Consider the following 20,732-nt stretch of genomic DNA (forward strand, 5'->3'; position numbering starts at 1 on the left):
CAGGCGGAACGCGAATGCTTACAGCAGTGTCTTACATGTAATGGGTTCTACTTTGATCGTCCATCAGAAGACTGGATACAGTGTTCAAAATGCCGCGTATAGTGGCACGAGTATTGTTCGAACTTTTTAGGCAGTTTTTGTTTTAATCAAAGACACTGGCTTTTAATTAAATTAACTTTTAAGAAAATTATTAGTTCATTCCACCCTCGAGCTCCTGTCCAGCGCACAGTTCTTATCTGCCAGAAGCTTTCAGTTAATGTATTATCTTATACTTTCTATGAATAAAAATTGTATTTAATTTTATTAGTATTGTTATTTTACGCCACGCTCAAAATCATTTGCATTGGTACGAATTCAAGACGACGCTTTTCCGTTAGTTTTGTAAGCTATTAGCAGATATAGTACTGTTTTAGTCATCCACGTCGCACTCTCACAAAACTCTCAGTGTTGTGCACTAAAATTTTCCATTAGTTAGCCTGAAAAACTGAGTGGCCATACATCCATAATGAGTGAGATTTTGAGCTTAGAAATGGAATAAGAGATTAATATTAATCGTTGCAGAGATTTTGCGAGCGATTTTTTAGGGAAAAAAAGAAAACAGAACACTGTAATGGCGGGTGTGTTGTGAAACGACGGAGGTGTTTTATTATGATTTATTTGTGTTACATCTTCACGACGCTCCTACTCTGTAATCCTTCACTACATAGGATGTTTCATCAACAGGAATTTTCGAACAACCTTTTGAAATAAGTTAGTTTCAGTAGTTTTAGCAGTGCTGTTATGATGTTTATGTTTAATCTCTCGTAGTACTGGCATAATAACTGTGATTACATTAAAACAAAAACTTATGTGGCTAGCTACAAGTTAGTAAAACGTCATTGTGTTTGAACACGCAAAGATTTTCAAAAACCATTTTATTAAAAAAGATCGTTAACATGCCTACTTGTCCAAGTCAAACCAAGATGTAAAATAGCGATTGTAGTCGCAAAATGTTATCTAACCAGTAAGTACTGTCTGTTGTCTGTTTCAGCGTGATTTCTACTTTGTCATCAATGAAGTTATTACGAACGCGAGCTCAAAGTTTTTCAACATCATCGATATCAACGTGGAGAAATGGAGCAACGAATGTTCGTACGTGGACGGTATGGTCGAAATCTTGGAGGACGTGCCTGAAGACACAATAGTAAGTGTAAAGCACTAACAGCAACAATAGCCATACCACACACGTTATCTGAAAACTGCAGGCCGGTGAATGTTTCGTGTCATTACACTGGTCTCTTTCACACATGGAACTTCAGAAAAATGTTTGTTTTCAACCCTCTGTACAAGCTGTTGTCTACCTAATTAAGCCTCCGCGGTTTCTGCAGGAAGTATTCGAATATTCAGGGAGTTCTGGAATATGCTCAGAATCTACCCTCGAGACAGGTTCTTGGAGCTGCCAAGTGTGCGCAAGTCATTTGGGCCCTCTTCAAAGGTCTGCCACTGATTCTGCGTCTAGTACATTCGCGCCCCAGGGGCACAGGGCTGACTGAACTCACCGGCTCTGTCTGTCTTTCTTTTGTTGTTCTCTGTCAGTCTGACCTACGTACGTGAGCAGTGTTCTAGCATAAGTAATACAATTGTTAAGTAACCAGTTTCTTTCGTAAACAAACTATAGTTTCCTAGTACCCCCAATAATTGGAACATGCTGTTTACATGACCTCCCGACTCTTGCATGACATGACTAACTAGTCGACCAATTAGTCATACTTTTTCGAGGTACAATGTATTTCCCTACATTAAGAGCCCCTTGTAATAGTCTCACATTTCGTCAAAATATTAGAATTGCACCGTATAACGTCGTCTAATCCACAAAACGTTTGAGACCGCCCATCACTGTCAGTTCGTTCACTGTTATAGTGTAGAAGACGCTAACTCAGCAAACTGCTGTTATTGGCGTCATAATTTGCATGTTCAAGACTGTATGTACAGAGGGGAACTCCTGTAACCAGTATAGGATGGGCCATAAGTCACGATCGGAAATGTTTAATGCTATTGTATTGAAACAAGAAGCATCATAAATGCAACAAGGAACATGAAACGAGTCCCGAGATTTAGCAGAAATTGTGTTTAATAGAAAAAGATACACGCAAGGTGATAACACAGAAACGAATGTTACTTAACACTTATTACATATTTCAAATTCTCTCTGTATGCTGATCTTCGTTCTCATTGATGCTGCCCTATCGAAATGAATGGTAACCTTCTTTCTTCATCCAACGACGCACGGAAGTTCCGGGCATGTTCATCTCCGTCAACAGTTTCGGTGTTGGTTCTGCTAGTGAATGATGCATTTGTCACAAACTCGATTGCAAAGGCCTTTCTTTCCAATTTCCAAGAATTAACATCCATCTGGGATTCTTTCCTGAAGCGATTAAAAATGGTTTCTCTAATTTCATCACAAGCCTCACCCGTTCGATACTTTTCATGCACCCATACACAAAGAAGAACACGTTCCTCAGTTGTAAATCTGCTTGTATCCATCATTATAACAAAAATGGTTACAGCAGTATCACCTTGACACAAGAACAGAATACGATTACGTGCCGTAGCATTCGCCAGAACCACAAGCAAAACAACACGATCACATACCGTATTTTCATGGAGCGACGCCTGCGTTGTTTTAATTTGACGCCAAGCAATTACAGTCTGAGAGTGACCTCTAGCAGAAAAAAGACGTACTATGACCAGGGAACATTATTTTCACTTTAGAATACATTTCCAGATCCATGTAACCGTGAAAGCATACGATAAATTATTTGAATACTTTCCGATCTTCACTTCTGGCTCACCCTGTACAATAAAAGGAGCTAAAGTCAATTCAGATTAGAAGAGTAGCTGGGCAAGAACTGGATAGTTGCGTGCTTAATACAACAGTACATGATGGGAGGGACTCTTCATGGTGTACAGCATCTGCTACGAAACTCATAAAGGAACAGCGATTACAGCACAGTAGGGGTAAAACAAAACATAGGCTATAAAGGCTAATTTTGCTAAATGGGAACAAACTGCAGGAAACGACTCCTGACAGTATAATGAACAGAAAAGGATGTTCGGACATATAGCCATAAATGGGTTCCAAGGGAAGTATACCAACTCGGAGATGGAGATAAAAGATTGAAAGCACAAATGAGATCTAGCAAGTGGGAATATTCCCTGAAGTACTGTTTTAACTCCAGCCTCAAGAGGGCGTGAATGGTGTTTATGCTACAAGGTCGCCGCGGTGGCAAGTCCGTAAGTAATAAGTAGGCCCAGGATTTTAATGGTAATTCAGATTTTTTTCCTGAACTTCAGTAAGGTGACCAGATTTCTGGGACTCGAAAATAGGACCATTTTTATAATTGCCGAGTGTTCAGGATGAAATAATTCTCTGTAATCGTTAGACATTATCATGGCTTACAACGAAATGAATACTAGGCACCAAATGATGATACAACAAACGTAATCTAAAACATAGGCGCATTCATAGTTACTGCATACTTATAATACACTTAAATCTTAATAGTCAGCAAACAGAACACAACACACAGATTTAATTCATTCCTGCCACCAAACCGAATTTAATTCAGTACATATTTGCATCCCTTTAAGAAGTCGTAGAATTCCAGATGACTCCAGTTCAGCATCATTATTGTTTTCAAAGTCAACTTTCATTTGGGTGCTGATGCCTGTGTCTTATTCATCAAAGAAAATACACGCTCGACTGCAGCATTTGTATCGGGAATGCATAACACAAACTCCACATGTTACAAATATTTTCATAAGATATATGTCTGAATGTGAAGCGCTGTAACATTTGTACCCAACACAAGTCACTGGCAGTTTTTTCTGTGTTCTGTTTCTCTGTTTGTTGAGATATGACAGACTGCTGCATATTAACGCACTCTAGGAGCAAGTAATAATCATTAATTTTGCACTTTGGTAACACGTTTTTAAGTGACTCGTAGCCTTTTTGTACCTCGTCCCATGTAGGTACATTGTGCAAAAGAACCCACATCTAGCCTGAAAATGCATTAACTGATCCGTCCACTCTTCAGTGTATTGTGCATTGCTATGATAAAATGTACAGGCTGTTTTAGTGATGTTAATAAAGTTTATATCTCCCTCAGATTCAAGTATGCTTGAATCACTTCTTGTAACTTGAGCTATGAATATAGTGATTCGTTTTTCTTTCTCATTCTTAAATCATGAAGTGCTTCTCCAACCTCTAAAGCTGTAAAATGCTGTCCTTCTGTCTTCAATACTGCTGTATGATAAATCCTACACTATTTATGACAACGAATTGCTCGTGAAAGCATTAAGGTTACCGCTAAGCAAATACAGCTCATTAGGCCTCTAATACAAACTTCAGCGCAAGTATTATTGAAGATCTCGAACGCATTATCAGATAGGTTGTGTGCACACATTTCATAACACAGCCCGTCATGGTATATTAGATCAGGAATACTATATTGAAATAAAGCATGGATACTTACTAGAAACATAAAAACTTACATGTTGAAACTTCACATGACCGAGAATTTTATTTCTATAAACAGGAATATTTAGGCTTCCCGGCATAACCCAACAGGGACTGGGCGACTGAACTCAGAAAATCGGAACTGTCCCAGCCCACTTTCATTTAATTTTACATCAATTAAGCGCGAATCCATGTGTTATAGTGTATAGAATGTATTTCTTCTGTCCGTATAAAGTCTTATTTTCACCTTTTTTAGTAATGGGTCATATTTCGGATAACTTTTACCATAATAGGTCATATTTCTGCCAATATTTGCCGAAATTGGTTTATTTGTCATATTTTTAAGGACACAAGAATAAAAACATGAACATGATGATCACATGACAATGTTTCAGGTTATACTATAGTAGGCAAGCAGCGCAGCACACTAGCCAATTCGTTAGCTTAAGGCGTGGTTGCGCGTGGTCGACAAAGCTTTTCGAAGCCACAGAGACGATTTCCGTCATAATGAACATCGCACACGTGGTCACACAATTCGTTGTGAATACAAACTCTGCGAGGTGCCGGGGCAAGCAGTGTATTTAACACTAAATTCTTCTAGAATCTACATATGTAAATGATGCTCTAAGCCCCCCCCCCTATTCTAACTCCGACTTTTGCTGTTGCACAAGGATTAAAAAAAATACGCGAACTGACTCTAATCAACCCTGCCAGTGGAGTAGAAGAGAGTTTGGCACCTGCAATAATTTAATTTGATAAATAAGTTAAATAAACGAAGGTTTCATTAACATAGTGAGGAATGATAGGGTTGCTCTACCGATTAACAGAATGAAAGTTCTGTCCAAAATAACAATATGATTTATTAAGACTAAACACAAAATAATAAACAAAAACACATGAAACATTTACAATACATCAAATTGGCTCAAACTGGATACTCAAACAAACGCTGTGAATGTGAAGTTGTCCCTAAACTAGATTGTGAGGATTATGACGAAGTGGTATGTGCAGCCAATTCCTTGCAACTCAAATCTTAGAGAAAACACATAGCCAACCCAACATTAATTGCTGCTACCCAAGACAGAACAAAGTTAGAAAAAGACGAACAGGCGCGCTCTGCTGAGCTCTGATTATCACCTAGGAAAATCCCTGTCTGCCGGTGCTGTGGACATACCTTACCAAACTGTCTTCTTAACTGCCAGAACACGATCTGGCGTACCGGAGGCGATGGCTGATTGCTTCAACGTCCTCGACCGAAAGGCGAGAGTCGACTACCCCCAAGAGCACCCGTACAAAACCGAACACAGAACATTCCCGCCCCCACGACAGTGGCCGTGGTTAACCGTTCCAATCAGCAACTCGAAAACCGGCGGAAAATTCCACTCCATTGCCGGAACACTACCATTCCACCAATGGAGATTCTTGGCGCCAATTTCTGCGCCGATTTTGCTACGTCACGGAGCTATGCCCTGAGTAAGCCAATCACAGTTACGATTTTGCAGGAAGCGCGGGAATTTGCCCGCCATAACTGCCTGGGTACACAAGTCATTCCCACGCCTCGCTGGTAGCCCGCCAGAAAGTGTTTTCGCTAAGTTTCTGCGAAGTAACGGAACCTCTAGCCCAGCCGCTACTTCAGGCCCTTGCGGGCGTGCCTCTTGACAATGTCGGCGTCTGGAAAGCATTCACTCGACTCTCTCACACCCGTCGGCTTACCCTTTCAAAGTCAGCAGAGCCCGCCTGTTACCGGACCACCCGGGTGACGAGAGACGCTGCGTGGGAAGTCCGTGTGTGAAGGAATAGCAACTTTCCACCGCATGCAATTAGAGAGGAGAATCGTAAGATAGAAATATGAGAGGGGGCTCATGCCACCTCTCAACTCAGTCTGGTTCAACGTGCCGAAGGTAAAGGGCTCTAACAGCATCAAGTTTCGAGGTATTGTTCGTGAGTTTGGTGAGACGTTCTTCAGCACTGACGAGGAAATATTATTTTGCAAACTACGTGAAGTTAAACTTAGTGCAGAACCGCGCTTTAATGTGGAACAACATTGTAATACCGTCAAACACAGCAACTGTGTAAAAAGAAGTGCTGAAAATTATAGCAGACAAACGCTGGTATTTGAGTGTAGGTCCATCTTCAACTGCGCAATCATCCTTCAATGATTTGTGTGAGATGACAGTATCTTGGAACTCCCCACTGAAGAAGCCGAAGAATCCATGCTTCAGGTAGTTCTTGGAGCAGCGCAGAACACATCCAGTTCCAGATGAATTCGCATTGAGAAAGAATTATTTATACGTGTGCTACGTGGAGGTGCTCAACAAAATATGAATTGTGTAGCTGACCAAAAGGCCTGGTTGTCCACAGGTGAAACCACCAGAACATTCCCACTCACCTGGCGTGTTTGTTATATGTGCTTTCGATCACTGAAACATACTCTGTCAAATGTCTTTTATTTCCACCTTCAGGTGGGTGTACCTCCCTTGGAACGCATTTCAAGTCATATCTCCTTATCCCCTCAGGAATTGATTCCAGCAGTTTGTCCTCATTTAGCAAAATCATTCGCTATATAGAGAGATCGCAAATTAAGTGCATTTGTCTGTCAAAAGACGACAAGTGAAGCCTTCAGCGACTATCGTAGCAGAATCTTATTGTAAGATTTTTCTCGCAATACCTAAAGAGATTCCAATCCTATTTTAACCATTTCAGTGGCACCAAAGTTAGTGTCCAAACATTCATGGACAGTACAGAAACGGAAACTGTAACATAGCAGAAGTAGAAATGCTGAACTTCGCTTTCAAATGTTCGCTCACAAATGAGGATCAGGAGTTATTCCGCAGTCGAATCTCTGCACCATTGAGAAGACAAATGATGCGTAGGGTGCAGACTGTTTACAACGTACCACAGCTGTGTTGTCGAAATCGAGACGAACAACTGACACAGGACACTTGTGGTTTAGCAAGTCGTGAGACAACATCACATATGCCACAAAAGCCACTTAAGCTACAGTACTTGCCCGTCGCCCGATAGTTTCAGTATTCTCTCACTCTCTTCGCGCAAACACCTAACCCGAGAGAAAAAATCAACAGCATCTTTCATATAGGAAACTGAATGTATTTTAATTCTATACTGAACTACGCTTTCGCTAGAGGCTGCGGTTATCGAATTATTCAAGAAAAACGTACAACTGTATCCTTGAAACGCATCCTAACTCCTACATTTACTTCCATCGGTCGGGATCTTTAGTGTATTGTTCATAGCATTCCCTCCTACCTCTGTAATTTGTGACTACATGAATTATTTCTCATATTCGACGTTTTTTTTGCGTCTTCTTTGACTGGGCTACTACTACGCCGTCTTAGTCATGCATTTACAGATTGTGTAAATTTTACCTCACAATTAAATGCCCTTATTACTACAGAACTACGGTGCTTGTAAGGATTTAGATCGAATAATTGTAAACAGAATTAATTTTTGTATTATGTTTACAAAAGTCTATTTTCTTTAATTATCCTCACGAGAAAGTTTAGATTAATAATATTAAAGAAATACTTCATTAAATCAGTGTCGTAATAGCCCAGTCAATGAAGACTAAAAGGATGGAATACGGTAAATAATTCGTGAAGTCGCAAACTTTTGTGCAGTGGTAGGAAAGAGTGCTACGAGCAACGCAGAGGAGTGAGTGTGTGTGTGGGGGGGAGAGGGGGAGAGAGGAGTGCAGGTACGTGGAGATGCGTTTGAGGTCACTGTTGTATGCTTCTCTTGGATAATTCGAAAACCGTGGCCTCAGGTGAAATCGGGTCCGAGTAAAAAATCAAACTACATTAAATTTCCTGCAAGAAAAGCTTCTGTTCATTTTTCCTCTAGGGCAAATAGTTTGCGTGAAAAGAGTGCTTCCACACTTAAAGCTTTCCACCATTAAGTGTGAAAATCTTTTTCTTGTGCCTATCTGTGACTCAGCGTCTCCGTTCTATGGCGAGTAGCAACTTTCCTTCTCACAATATTATTACATTCCATCCATTGGCCGAAAGTTTTAAGTGTGAAAATATTTTTGTTGTGCCTATCTGCGGCTCAGCATCTCCTCTATATGGTGAGTAGCAACTTTCCTTCTCATAACATTGAACTTTAATTTTCTTTATTTTCAAATACATTTGTGTGTAACATTTATGTTTTGTGTGTAACATTTATATTTTAAGTGCAATAACACGTATTTAATGATTTGTTGAATTTCACATTCGTTTCACTCTCATCTGTTAACGGCTGCCTGTGCTTGATCAGAAGTACACTTTCTCAAATAACTGATGACTGATTCAATGCATGAACCAATTTAGCCCTTTCATTAACTTCCACTGATCAGAAACTGGTTATCTTTATCGACAGTAAAGACCTTCAAAACAATAATGTGAGCTACGTCATGAAGGTTTTGAAGAAAAAAGAGAATCTTTTTTGATCTGACTTCGGAAGTTTCAATGACCTCCGAACATATTTATGTAGTTGTCCACTCTACCTGGCTTGCAGTCACTGCAACTTTATGTCACCTAACTAATCTGATACTAACTAAGGAATCATTCAACTCCGGAAGTCTAAGTAAACAACCTGTCTTCATAAGGCAATCAATGAATTTATCGAGTAGAAGTCATAATTGTTCGTACTTCATATTTTTTCCGGAAATTTATCTAAAATCCTTGTAGCAAGCACAGTTTGGGTAATGTTGCCATCAATGGACCGATTCCATGAATGGACCATCGCTTTATTTTTGTTTGCTCGATGGCTACTCCCATATAGTTATGCTGAACCGACTTACCAGTTAAGAAACTTGCCACTACCTTTGTTTGAAAGTTTTAGGTTACAATGAAGACCTGATGTAAATGCAGTAAGAAAATTGTGTTATTTGGTGTACCGTCGGCTTCGACTTGGATTTTGTACGATAATAACATTGATTATCCCAAGTATGACTTCTATTATTGGTAAGTGAATCTTATCTACTTTTCATGGATATATTTAGATTCGTATTATTTGCCGCTACCTCCTATCTACACTCCTGGAAATGGAAAAAAGAACACATTGACACCGGTGTGTCAGACCCACCATACTTGCTCCGGACACTGCGAGAGGGCTGTACAAGCAATGATCACACGCACGGCACAGCGGACACACCAGGAACCGCGGTGTTGGCCGTCGAATGGCGCTAGCTGCGCAGCATTTGTGCACCGCCGCCGTCAGTGTCAGCCAGTTTGCCGTGGCATACGGAGCTCCATCGCAGTCTTTAACACTGGTAGCATGCCGCGACAGCGTGGACGTGAACCGTATGTGCAGTTGACGGACTTTGAGCGAGGGCGTATAGTGGATATGCGGGAGGCCGGGTGGACGTACCGCCGAATTGCTCAACACGTGGGGCGTGAGGTCTCCACAGTACATCGATGTTGTCGCCAGTGGTCGGCGGAAGGTGCACGTGCCCGTCGACCTGGGACCGGACTGCAGCGACGCACGGATGCACGCCAAGACCGTAGGATCCTACGCAGTGCCGTAGGGGACCGCACCGCCACTTCCCAGCAAATTAGGGACACTGTTGCTCCTGGGGTATCGGCGAGGACCATTCGCAACCGTCTCCATGAAGCTGGGCTACGGTCCCGCACACCGTTAGGCCGTCTTCCGCTCACGCCCCAACATCGTGCAGCCCGCCTCCAGTGGTGTCGCGACAGGCGTGAATTGAGGGACGAATGGAGACGTGTCGTCTTCAGCGATGAGAGTCGCTTCTGCCTTGGTGCCAATGATGGTCGTATGCGTGTTTGGCGCCGTGCAGGTGAGCGCCACAATCAGGACTGCATACGACCGAGGCACACAGGGCCAACACCCGGCATCATGGTGTGGGGAGCGATCTCCTACACTGGCCGTACACCACTGGTGATCGTCGAGGGGACACTGAATAGTGCACGGTACATCCAAACCGTCATCGAACCCATCGTTCTACCATTCCTAGACCGGCAAGGGAACTTGCTGTTCCAACAGGACAATGCACGTCCGCATGTATCCCGTGCCACCCAACGTGCTCTAGAAGGTGTAAGTCAACTACCCTGGCCAGCAAGATCTCCGGATCTGTCCCCCATTGAGCATGTTTGGGACTGGATGAAGCGTCGTCTCACGCGGTCTGCACGTCCAGCACGAACGCTGGTCCAACTGAGGCGCCAGGTGGAAATGGCATGGCAAGCCGTTCCACAGGACTACATCCAGCATCTCTACGATCGTCTCCATGGGAGAATAGCAGCCTGCATTGCTGCGAAAGGTGGATATACACTGTACTAGTGCCGACATTGTGCATGCTCTGTTGCCTGTGTCTATGTGCCTGTGGTTCTGTCAGTGTGATCATGTGATGTATCTGACCCCAGAAATGTGTCAATAAAGTTTCCCCTTCCTGGGACAATGAATTCACGGTGTTCTTATTTCAATTTCCAGGAGTGTAATAGCGTGCATAGCAGAACTTACAGTATTGCCGCCATTGAGCCAGCAACAATGGTGATGGAAAGGGTGGTAGGTTCGACATCATGCACAGAAACCTCAGCAAGACCATTATCAACCGCCAAGAAATTCGTAAAAAAGAACTGCTGTTCTTTTGGAAAACATTTCTCCTGTTCCCAAAGCTTCCACGTCACTGAAGGCCAGATCAAGAAAGGCACACAAGAAGCTAAAACACTGACAAGTTCTCCATACAAGGATCAATTAAGGCGTAACGCTAAACCTTCCCCTAACTTAAAGAGAAAGCTGGCTATAATGAGTAAAATCAAACAAGTGAAAAATACATACACCAATAACTGGTTTTGTGAAACAGATGAAAATACATTACTGACCATTGAAATTGCTACACCACGAAGAAGACGTGCTACAGACACGAAATTTAACCGACAGGAAGAAGATGCTGTGATATGCAAATGATTAGCTTTTCGTAGCATTCACACAAGGTTGACGCCGGTGGCGACACCTACAACGTGCTGAGACGAGGAAAGTTTACAACCGATTTCTCATACACAAACAGCAGTTGACCGGCGTTGCCTGGTGAAACGTTGTGATGCCTCGTGTAAGGAGGAGAAATGCGTACCATCACGTTTCCGACTTTGATAAAGGTCGGATTGTAGCCTATCGTGATTGCGGTTTATCGTATCGTGACATTGCTGCTCGCGTTGGTCGAGATCCAATGACTGTTAGCAGAATATGGAATCGGTGGGTTCAGGAGGGTAATACGGAACGCCGTGCTCGATCCAAACGGCCTCGTATCACTAGCAGTCGAGATGACAGGCATCTTATCCACATGGCTGTAACGGATCGTGCAGCCACGTCTCGATCCCTGAGTCAACAGATGGGGACGTTTGCAAGACAACAACCATCTGTACGAACAGTTCGACGACGTTTGCAGCAGCATGGACTATCAGCTCGGAGACCATGACTTCGGTTACCCTTGACGCTGCATCACAGACAGGAGCCCCTGCGATGGTGTACTCAACGTCGAACCTGGGTGCACGAATGGCAAAACGTCATTTTTTCGGATGAATCCAGGTTCTGTTTACAGCATCATGATGGTCGCATCCGTGTTTGGCGACATCGCGGTGAACGCAAATTGGAAGCGTTTAATCGTCATCGCCGTACTGGCGTATCACTCGGCGTGTTGATATGGGGTGCCATTGGTTACACGTCTCGGTCACCTCTTGTTCACATTGACGGCACTTTGAACAGTGGACGTTACATTTCAGATGTGTTACGACTCGTGGCTCTACCCTTCATTCGATCCCTGCGAAACATTTTTGCATGATAATGCACGACCGCATGTTGCAGGTCCTGTACGGGCGTTTCTGGATACAGAAAATGTTCGACTGCTGCCCTGGCCAGCACATTCTCAGATCTCAAACCAATTGAAAACGTCTGGTCAATGGTGGCCGAGCATCTGGCTCGTCACAATACGCGTCATCACTCTTGATGAACTGTGGTATCGTGTTGAAGCTGCATGGGCAGCTGTACCTGTACACACCATGCAAGCCCTGTTTGAATCAATGCCCAGGCGTATCAAGGCCGTTATTACGGCCAGAGGTGGTTGTTCCGGGTACTGATTTCTCAGGATCTATGCATCCAAATTGCGTGAAAATGTAATCACATGTCAGTTCTAATATAATATCTTTGTCCAATGAATACCCGTTTATCATCTGCATTTCTTCTTGGTGTGGCAATTTTAATGGCCAGTAGTGTAGATTTTGTGAAATAGGTCAAAATCGATCAGTGGAAGACATGATTCAAAGTATGGCATGTAGAAAGCGAGTGCATAAAAATTACGTTGGATTTAGGAGGAATTCTAAAGGATACTTTTGTTTTAATCCACGTGTTACGAAAAAGAGGTTGAACTGCCTCATAGTTTGTCCTAACTGTACGCAAAGGCAATTATTGTATAAAGTAGCCTAAATTTCACTTGATTCCACGACAATACCAGTTTAGAATTGCACTGCATTTCAATATTGGTCTAATTTAGTTGTTTTTGTGTTCCGAACCAATATGTACCGTTCGTATTGAAATTAATTTCCACTTAATCACCTTTTTATTTTCTTAATGATACTGTGTGGCTGTATTAAAATCCACCCAGTCGTTGTATACTCGAATGAAGGTGTTTAATGACGAAATTTTGGATATACGTTTAATGGACTATTCACGGAATTCAGCTGGTCCATTGATGGAAACGGGTATCCATGAATGAATCTTTACGGAAAATAATTCAGCATTTTTTTCTGATGGTGTTAAAGGTATTTCAGGACTAAACGTTACGTAGTGAATGTAGGTTACCAGAAGAATTCTGGGATTCAGTTTCTCAACATTTGAAACATGGTCCATTGATGGCATACTTACCCGATATAAAAAAGGAATGGCGAATGAGAAAATAATGAACGGTTCCCAAAAAGGAACGGTCATCAGTGAAGTAGTTTCCAAAGATGAACGAGTTAGCCTGTCTCCAACTACAACCCACTATGACAATTCCATTGTGTACTTGGCGTGACTCTGCTTCCTTTAACTCTTTTTGACACATTCTTGCACTGTTTTTTCGATTTTAGCCTCTTTCTCTGCCATTTTCAGCTTGACCTTTTGGTTTGTAACACCTTCGCTTGTTTCTGTTAACAGTATCCTCAGTCCTGATCATGTCGCTACACATCGTATGCAGTTCGCATTCCAGTTGCGCACTTTCTTCTATAGAGGTTTCATCGTTCGCTCTGGTCTCCACCCCAACAACAACAGTTGTCTTGGACTGCTTTTGTAATCGTGTTTACAATTTGGAAATTTTTTCTGAATGTTTTGCCCTACTTTCTCACATTATCTATGCATTCTTCCTGCTCATATAATATTTGTCCTAATTTTTTAAAGTTCTTTCTTTTGTTTCTCCCTTTCTGTTCAAACGTTGTGCCTCTTTTTCTTATGTTCTTTGTGCTCTTAATCCCCCTTCTCAAATGTTGTGCTGCCCATTGTGATTCTTTTCCCTCCTATTTCCCCACTAATGCCTCTATCAACTTTCCTCCTGTTTTTTCGTTAATCCCTTCCATATCGTTAGTATTAGTAGGTGAATGACGCAACCAGCCACAAATACTTATTGAATGTTTTGTTTTACTGCCAGCTAGCATGCCCATCTTCAGATACCTAATATTTTCGGTATGTAGATGTTTTGGTTTACAGCATGTCGTCTGCTCCACCTTGCACAAGAGTATTTGAGTATTTTGTGCCACTTTTTCAGTTGTTTCATTAATAAAAATATATATATATGGTGCAAAATGGTCGTGTCCACTTATATATGTTCCAGTAGATGTTGGTTCGTTTTGTTCCTAACGACTATTTCCTCATTTTGTCGCCATTCACGTGACCCTGAACAAGGTGTGTCGCTGTATGCATCCTATTCCCCCATTTTAATTTGACTACTGTCTAAAAACGCCGAGTCTTTAAACCTGTCCTTTTGTTCTACCTTGCTTTCCTCCTGTTCGTTGTCTGCCCCTCTGAATAATTTGTTTGTTTCCGCCTACTGTTAGCTCGCAATGGTACTAGCTGGAACAACTCCTCCTTTAGCTCAAGTATACAGATCACTCCCATCGTCACACGTTATTCCGCCTGGTAAGTATCACAGACGCGTGATAATTCTGCCCAAATAGCAGCAATGGTGGGAAACTACTGCGTTGCTTCATATGACGCTTACTTTTCATCTTCTTGCACTGGTGCAGCTGTGTACCGTGGCATGCTCTGCGACTTCGAAGGCTGCTCCATGATTTTCTTGCAGTTCCTTCCGTCGTTTCGCTTTAGCAAACATATTCCATTTATGCAATTCGTTTTTTTTAGAATTTCATTCCAATTGAATCCAGATGCTACCCTTCCGCTCCATAATGCGGCATGTATCTCCGGTTCTTTCACGGTCACGATTTTATTTTTTAAATTTCTCTCAGCTTGCCCTCCCCGCGTACTTCTTCAGCTAAGACCGCTCGGTCGCGATCTCGGTCGCGGCATGCAAGGCTCTAATCGATGCAAGGAGGAGTAATTACCGGGTAGAGATGTACTGAGTCACACGACGCACCGATTCGTCAGAAGGGTGTAAATAATTCACCAAGTACAGCAATTATTCCAACACACTATTTATTACACTAAAATTCGCCATTTTTCACAAGAGAAGAATCCATGTATACATCTTTGTAATAATGGCTCTGTACCAAATCTCGCATTAACCATGAAACAACCAAAAACAAAAATATGAGTTCTTGTCTCGGGAGCCGTACGCCAGTTAACTGCGTTCCCTCCGCTGTCCAGCAGAGATCTTCGTAAGGCGAAGACGCCTTACACAATCCATGAGTGCTAGAGACCCCGTGCGACCTTAGCTTAGCTCTGTAAATACTCCCAGCAGATGTTAAGCGCTAACTGGCTGCCTTGAAGACCAGCCACCAATTGACCCCCGTCCACAACTTGGGATTCTTTGACCATATAAAAAACAAATGATATGCTACCATACTCTTCATTTAATTTTAAGATGCTGCTATTGTGATTTGGATTCCTCAATGAAGTTAATTTCAGGATTCACTCCATTTAGAAGTTTTTGCATATAAAATACATTTTGGCAGGTAATTAGCAATGTACTATCACCAACACAGTGAAACATCTGGAATGAAGTGAGATGGTAACAGGACACAATTACAGCTAGGGTAATGCAGAACACTACGGCTTGATAGCAGTGCTGGCAGCAGCAGCAGTAGTGTACCTGAACAATCGTTGTCCTAAGACTGCAGAGCTGCAGCGTAGGAAAGTGATGGTGCAGTGTTTTGGGACACACCTTACAGCAGTGATGCATTAGTTGCGCAGCAAAGTCTAAGAGATGCATAATGCTAGTGATTATTCACCAGGAGCATGTTTCTTTTTTAATAGCTAACGACTTCATTAATCTCTCCATCTGTCACAGATCCAGATAAACTCAGAGAACATGCAGGGAAGCACTTGGAGTGCACTTGCGCCCACAGGTCCAATGCCTCTCTGCAGCTACATGGTGGAGCAGAAAGACAAGATGGAAATGTTGTGGAGAGCCAGCAATCTCACTCGACAGTGTCCCATTCTCAAGGTATGTAAAACAGAGTCTTTCTCATTATGATCTCCGCTCTCTGCTATACATATTTGCAACTATTGTGAGATATGTTACATGATAAGGAATTAGAACAGTAATGCAGAACTTTTAGCTATTAAAAGAGCTTTGATACCACGTTCTCACGATGTTATCATATTTGAATTCGTCAGTGCCTGTACCGTTCAACACACAGAGGTAAGACCGGGTTCATTATCGTCATTACACATCAAGGAACTATCCGTAACGGATGCTCTGATTCCATTTCACGTCAGCCGCTCCAATCAGCGATCAATTCTTATTGATCATGCTTGTCACACACCCATTTTTGATAATTATGAATGATTTTGTTGACCGTTTCCGATAATTATGAACAATTTTGTTTTTCTCCATTATAATCCATCTTCCAACATGATGGTAGGTACAGATCAATGATTCAGTTCAGGGGGAGAGGACGAAGGGAGTGACAGTTTGTTAGCGCCTTCACCCCACACCCTCCCCAAATATGCAATGTGATTATAATTAAAGGTCCAGTTTCAAGACTCTGTAATAAAGAAAAGAAGAACTGCTCTGAATAAAGTGAAATTTTAACGGAATACTGTCTAAGAAGGGGTAAACAGAAAACACTGAACGAAATTTTTACCACTAGATGGCGCTGTAAGGGGCATAACATACAAAATAAAAAACGTGGGGTGCACAGTTCTTCCTCGGTTTGCGTCTGAGGCGCTCGGCATAACTGTCTCCATGAAGCATCCAGCTCTGCTGTAAAGCTCTTTTACGTGAACGGTGACTGTGGACCGGTAGCTCTGTGGATGGAAGTTTCGGACACTCATAGGTATGAAAAAAAGCATTGATCCGATGTCTGCCAAGGCTCTGGAGAAAATGATTCCAAAGTCAGAAGAGACAGACTCTTTTGAAGTGCAATATGGTAGAGGGAGGGAATCAGTTGATCCGACATCATTAGAAGATGTGGCCGCAGTACTGCAAAGGTGACTCCTGTAGTGCGGGTTATTGCCGTTGTTTGTCTTAGGGCAATATTTTTTCGAGGAGATGGATGTTGCCTCTTTCGTTACCTGTACCGTCACTACTAAACACTGTGATAGTCCTTTGTGCACCAACGTCAATCCAACCCTTCAACAGCGTGGATGGGCGCATAGGATTATTTTTATGTAAGATGGTGCTTCTCCGCACACTACACAATCAGTGACGCGGTTGCAGAGGCATTTCGGAAACACTTGAACTGTTTGCCGTTATTTCCATACAGGCTGGCCGTCCGGATCTCCTTACCTTAATCCGTGCGACTTCTGGCTGTAGGCTCATCTGAAAGATGTGCTCGGTGCCCCGACAGCAAACGAAGCTGAACTGAACGCACGCATTGCGCGGCGCATTCTGACCGTGACCGCAGAGGCACTCCGATCAGTGGTGGAACACGCAGTTCCTGTAGCGGAAGACGGTGCACAGCATACTGAACAAGTCTTCCGCCAGTCTCACTACAGTTAAAAACGATTTCATTGTTGTTCTACATGCGGTTTTTGGCCTCAGAATAATTATAAACCCATGTCACTGTTGCTTTTATGCAGTTTTCGGCCTTAAAAAAAAAAAAAAAAAAAAAAAAAAAGCCCTCCGTCTTCAGGCCACGAGTGGCCTACCGGGACCATCCGACCGCCGTGTCATCCTCGGTGGAGGATGCGGATAGGAGGGGTGTGGGGTCAGCACACCACTCTCCCGGTCGTAAGATGGTATTCTTGACCGAAGCCGCTACTATTCGGTCGAGTAGCTCCTCAATTGGCATCACGAGGCTGAGTGCACCCCAAAAAATGGCAACAGCGCATGGCGGCCTGGATGGTCACCCATCCAAGTGCCGACCACGCCCGACAGCGCTTAACTTCGGTGATCTCACGGGAACCGGTGTATCCACTGCAGCAAGGCCAATTAAAACAACGTTTTTTCCATCCGATTTTGTACGACTTTGCCGTGGCGGATGGACTTACCTAAATAACAGTGTCACAACTGTTGAATACCAAACTTGCGCGGTCATGCACATTAGACAGTATGATTGGTTCAGTGTGCAGCTTGCAACATAGCGGTCGTATAGCGATTGCGTATAGCCGAAGCCAGTTACGTCATGACGCTTACATCACCATACAGTAAGAAAACGTTTGTTAAATTTTGTGTTTCCATAACCTATCCTCTCTTCTTCGATAAAAATCCATTGAAATTTGACGTATCTGAGAAGGCGATCCTTTTTCTTTCTTTTTTTACAGCACTTTCAAACTGGAATTTTACTAATAATCATCTTGTAACTTCCGTCACCCCTAGCTTTGACAGAGCATGGTTGGCACGTATTAACAATAATAAAAATAAAGTAGATAATATACTTTAATATAACAATAATTTGTTTACACAGGTGGTTAGTACATATTTTTAGCTAAAATCCAGGAAACTCTTGTTCAGAGAAACACGAAATATAGAAATCATTATTTCAATACTTATGTAGTACATGTGTGACACTATTGATTTAAGAACTACACTCAAGCGCCAAAACAACTGGTATAGGCCTGCGTATTCAAATACAGAGATATGTAAACAGGTAGAATACGGCGCTGCGTCCGGCAACGCCTATATAAGACAACAAGTGTGTGGAGCAGTTGCTAGATCGGTTACTGCTGCTACAGTAGCAGGTTATCATGATTTAAGTGAGTTTGAAAGTGGTGTTACAGTTGGCACACGAGCGATGAAACAACGTATCCCCGAAGCAGTTTCTCGAGTGTACTCTGAATATCAGGACCCGGTAAAACATCAAATCTGCGTCATCTCTCCGACTGGAAAAGGATTCTGCAAGAACGGGACCAACGACGACTGAAGAGAATCGTTCAGGGTGACAAAAATGCAACCTTGTCGCAAATTGCAGCAGATTTCAATGCTGGGCCATCAACAAGTGTCAGCGTGCGATCCATTCAACGGAACATCATCGATATGTGCCTTCGAAGCCGAAGGCCCACTCGTGCACCCTTGATGACTGCACGACACAAAGCTTTGCGCCTCGCCTGTGTCCGTCAACACTGACATCGGACTGCTGATGACTGGAAGCATGTTTCCTGGTCGGACGAGTCTCCTATCAAATTGCATCGAGCAGATGGACGGGTACGGGTACGGAGACAACCTCATGAACCCATGGACCCCACATGTCAGCAGGGGACAGTTCACGCTGGTGGAGAGTCTATAATTGTGTGGGACGTGTGAAGTTGGAGTGATGTGGGACCTCTGATACGTATAGATACGACTCTGACTGGTGACCGTATGTAAGCATCCTGTCTGATCACCTGCATCTATTCATGTCAGTGTGCTTTCAGATATACTTGGGCAGTTCCAGCAGTACAATGTGACATCCCACACGTCCAGAATTGCTACAGAGTGGTTCCAGGAACACTCTTCTAAGTTTAAAATCTTCCGATGGGCACCAAACTCCCCAGACATGAAGATTATTGGCATATCTGGGATGCCTTTCAACTTGCTGTTCAGAAGAGATACTCTTACGGATTTATGGACAGCCCTGCAGAATTCATGGTGTCAGTTCCCGCCAGCACTACTTCAGACATTAGTCGAGACCATGCCACGTCATGTTGCGGCACTTCTCCGTGTTCGCTGGGATCCTACACGATATTAGGCTGGTGTATGAGTTTCTTTGGCCCTTCAGTGTATAACAGCAACAGACGCTCTCAACTTTGAGAACATTATAAATTGACCAATGTAAAGCCGAAGTATACACTCTGTATTATCAATATTCTGCTTTGCACTATGATCGTGAACTCATATCTGCAGACTACGTCTAGGCGAGCATATTAATGGAGGAATTTTGTTTCCTTCCGTATTTCTGGCATCATTCTGGAGATAAGAATTTGTGTTATTTTTTTCTTGGTGGGAGGTCTTTTCTTCGTTAGTGTCTTTGGACTTTTGCGCCGCATCAGATCTGTTGTTGGCAGCAGGTGTTGTGAGTCTGGGAACGGTTGCTTTCCTCTGGCTGCAGTGTCTTTTGCAGCTGGCCAGGCTGCACGCCTAGCCACACGGGCAGGCCCTCTGGCAGGCAGCTGAAAACTATCTGTATCAAACATACTGCATTATTTCTAGAATTACTTGCCGTTTTTGATACAGTTTTAATTTCCTCTGAAATCCGAAAATTAATCTATCTAAAAATATAAATGTTATCACGAAAATGTCATATCCCCATCACAACGCCCTCTACCCACCATTAGATCCATCCCAGCAGGATAGTCAGGTGATGAACTGTTGCTCTAAATTCATTCCTCAAATTTGCTACCAATATTTATATTCAAAAGGGAAAATATGAAGCTCCTTCATTTGTTTTGAGATCAGTGAATTTCACCAGAAATAAAATCACTGAATATGAATTAAGTGCAAAGTCTGAGCCAAAGAATTAAATAATCTTTATACCTACGAAAAGTTTAATATTAAGTTAAGGTTTGATTAAGAAATATCTTCAAAAAAGAGCAAAGTTCGTTTGCCTATTTCGAAGAATGCAAACGATAATTAAATATTTTCATCTGCTTGATCTAAATAATGAGATTTTGGATCACATGAAACTCCCAAAGTAATTAGTAATATATTTAATTT

The 20,732-nt window shown here is 42.5% G+C and overlaps 1 protein-coding gene across 1 annotated transcript in view; it reads left to right on the plus strand.

Annotated features, from left to right (window-relative positions):
* Positions 1 to 20,732, plus strand: part of LOC126157608 (uncharacterized) — a 54,263-nt gene that overhangs the window by 26,865 nt on the left and 6,666 nt on the right. Inside the window, exons 2-3 of the mRNA XM_049916386.1 lie at positions 1,031 to 1,183; positions 15,945 to 16,100. Coding sequence (XP_049772343.1) covers positions 1,031 to 1,183; positions 15,945 to 16,100 — 309 coding nt within the window. The remainder of the gene's footprint in view (positions 1 to 1,030; positions 1,184 to 15,944; positions 16,101 to 20,732) is intronic.

This window comes from Schistocerca cancellata, chromosome 2 (genome assembly GCF_023864275.1).
Source record: "Schistocerca cancellata isolate TAMUIC-IGC-003103 chromosome 2, iqSchCanc2.1, whole genome shotgun sequence".
Lineage (NCBI taxonomy): Eukaryota > Metazoa > Arthropoda > Insecta > Orthoptera > Acrididae > Schistocerca > Schistocerca cancellata.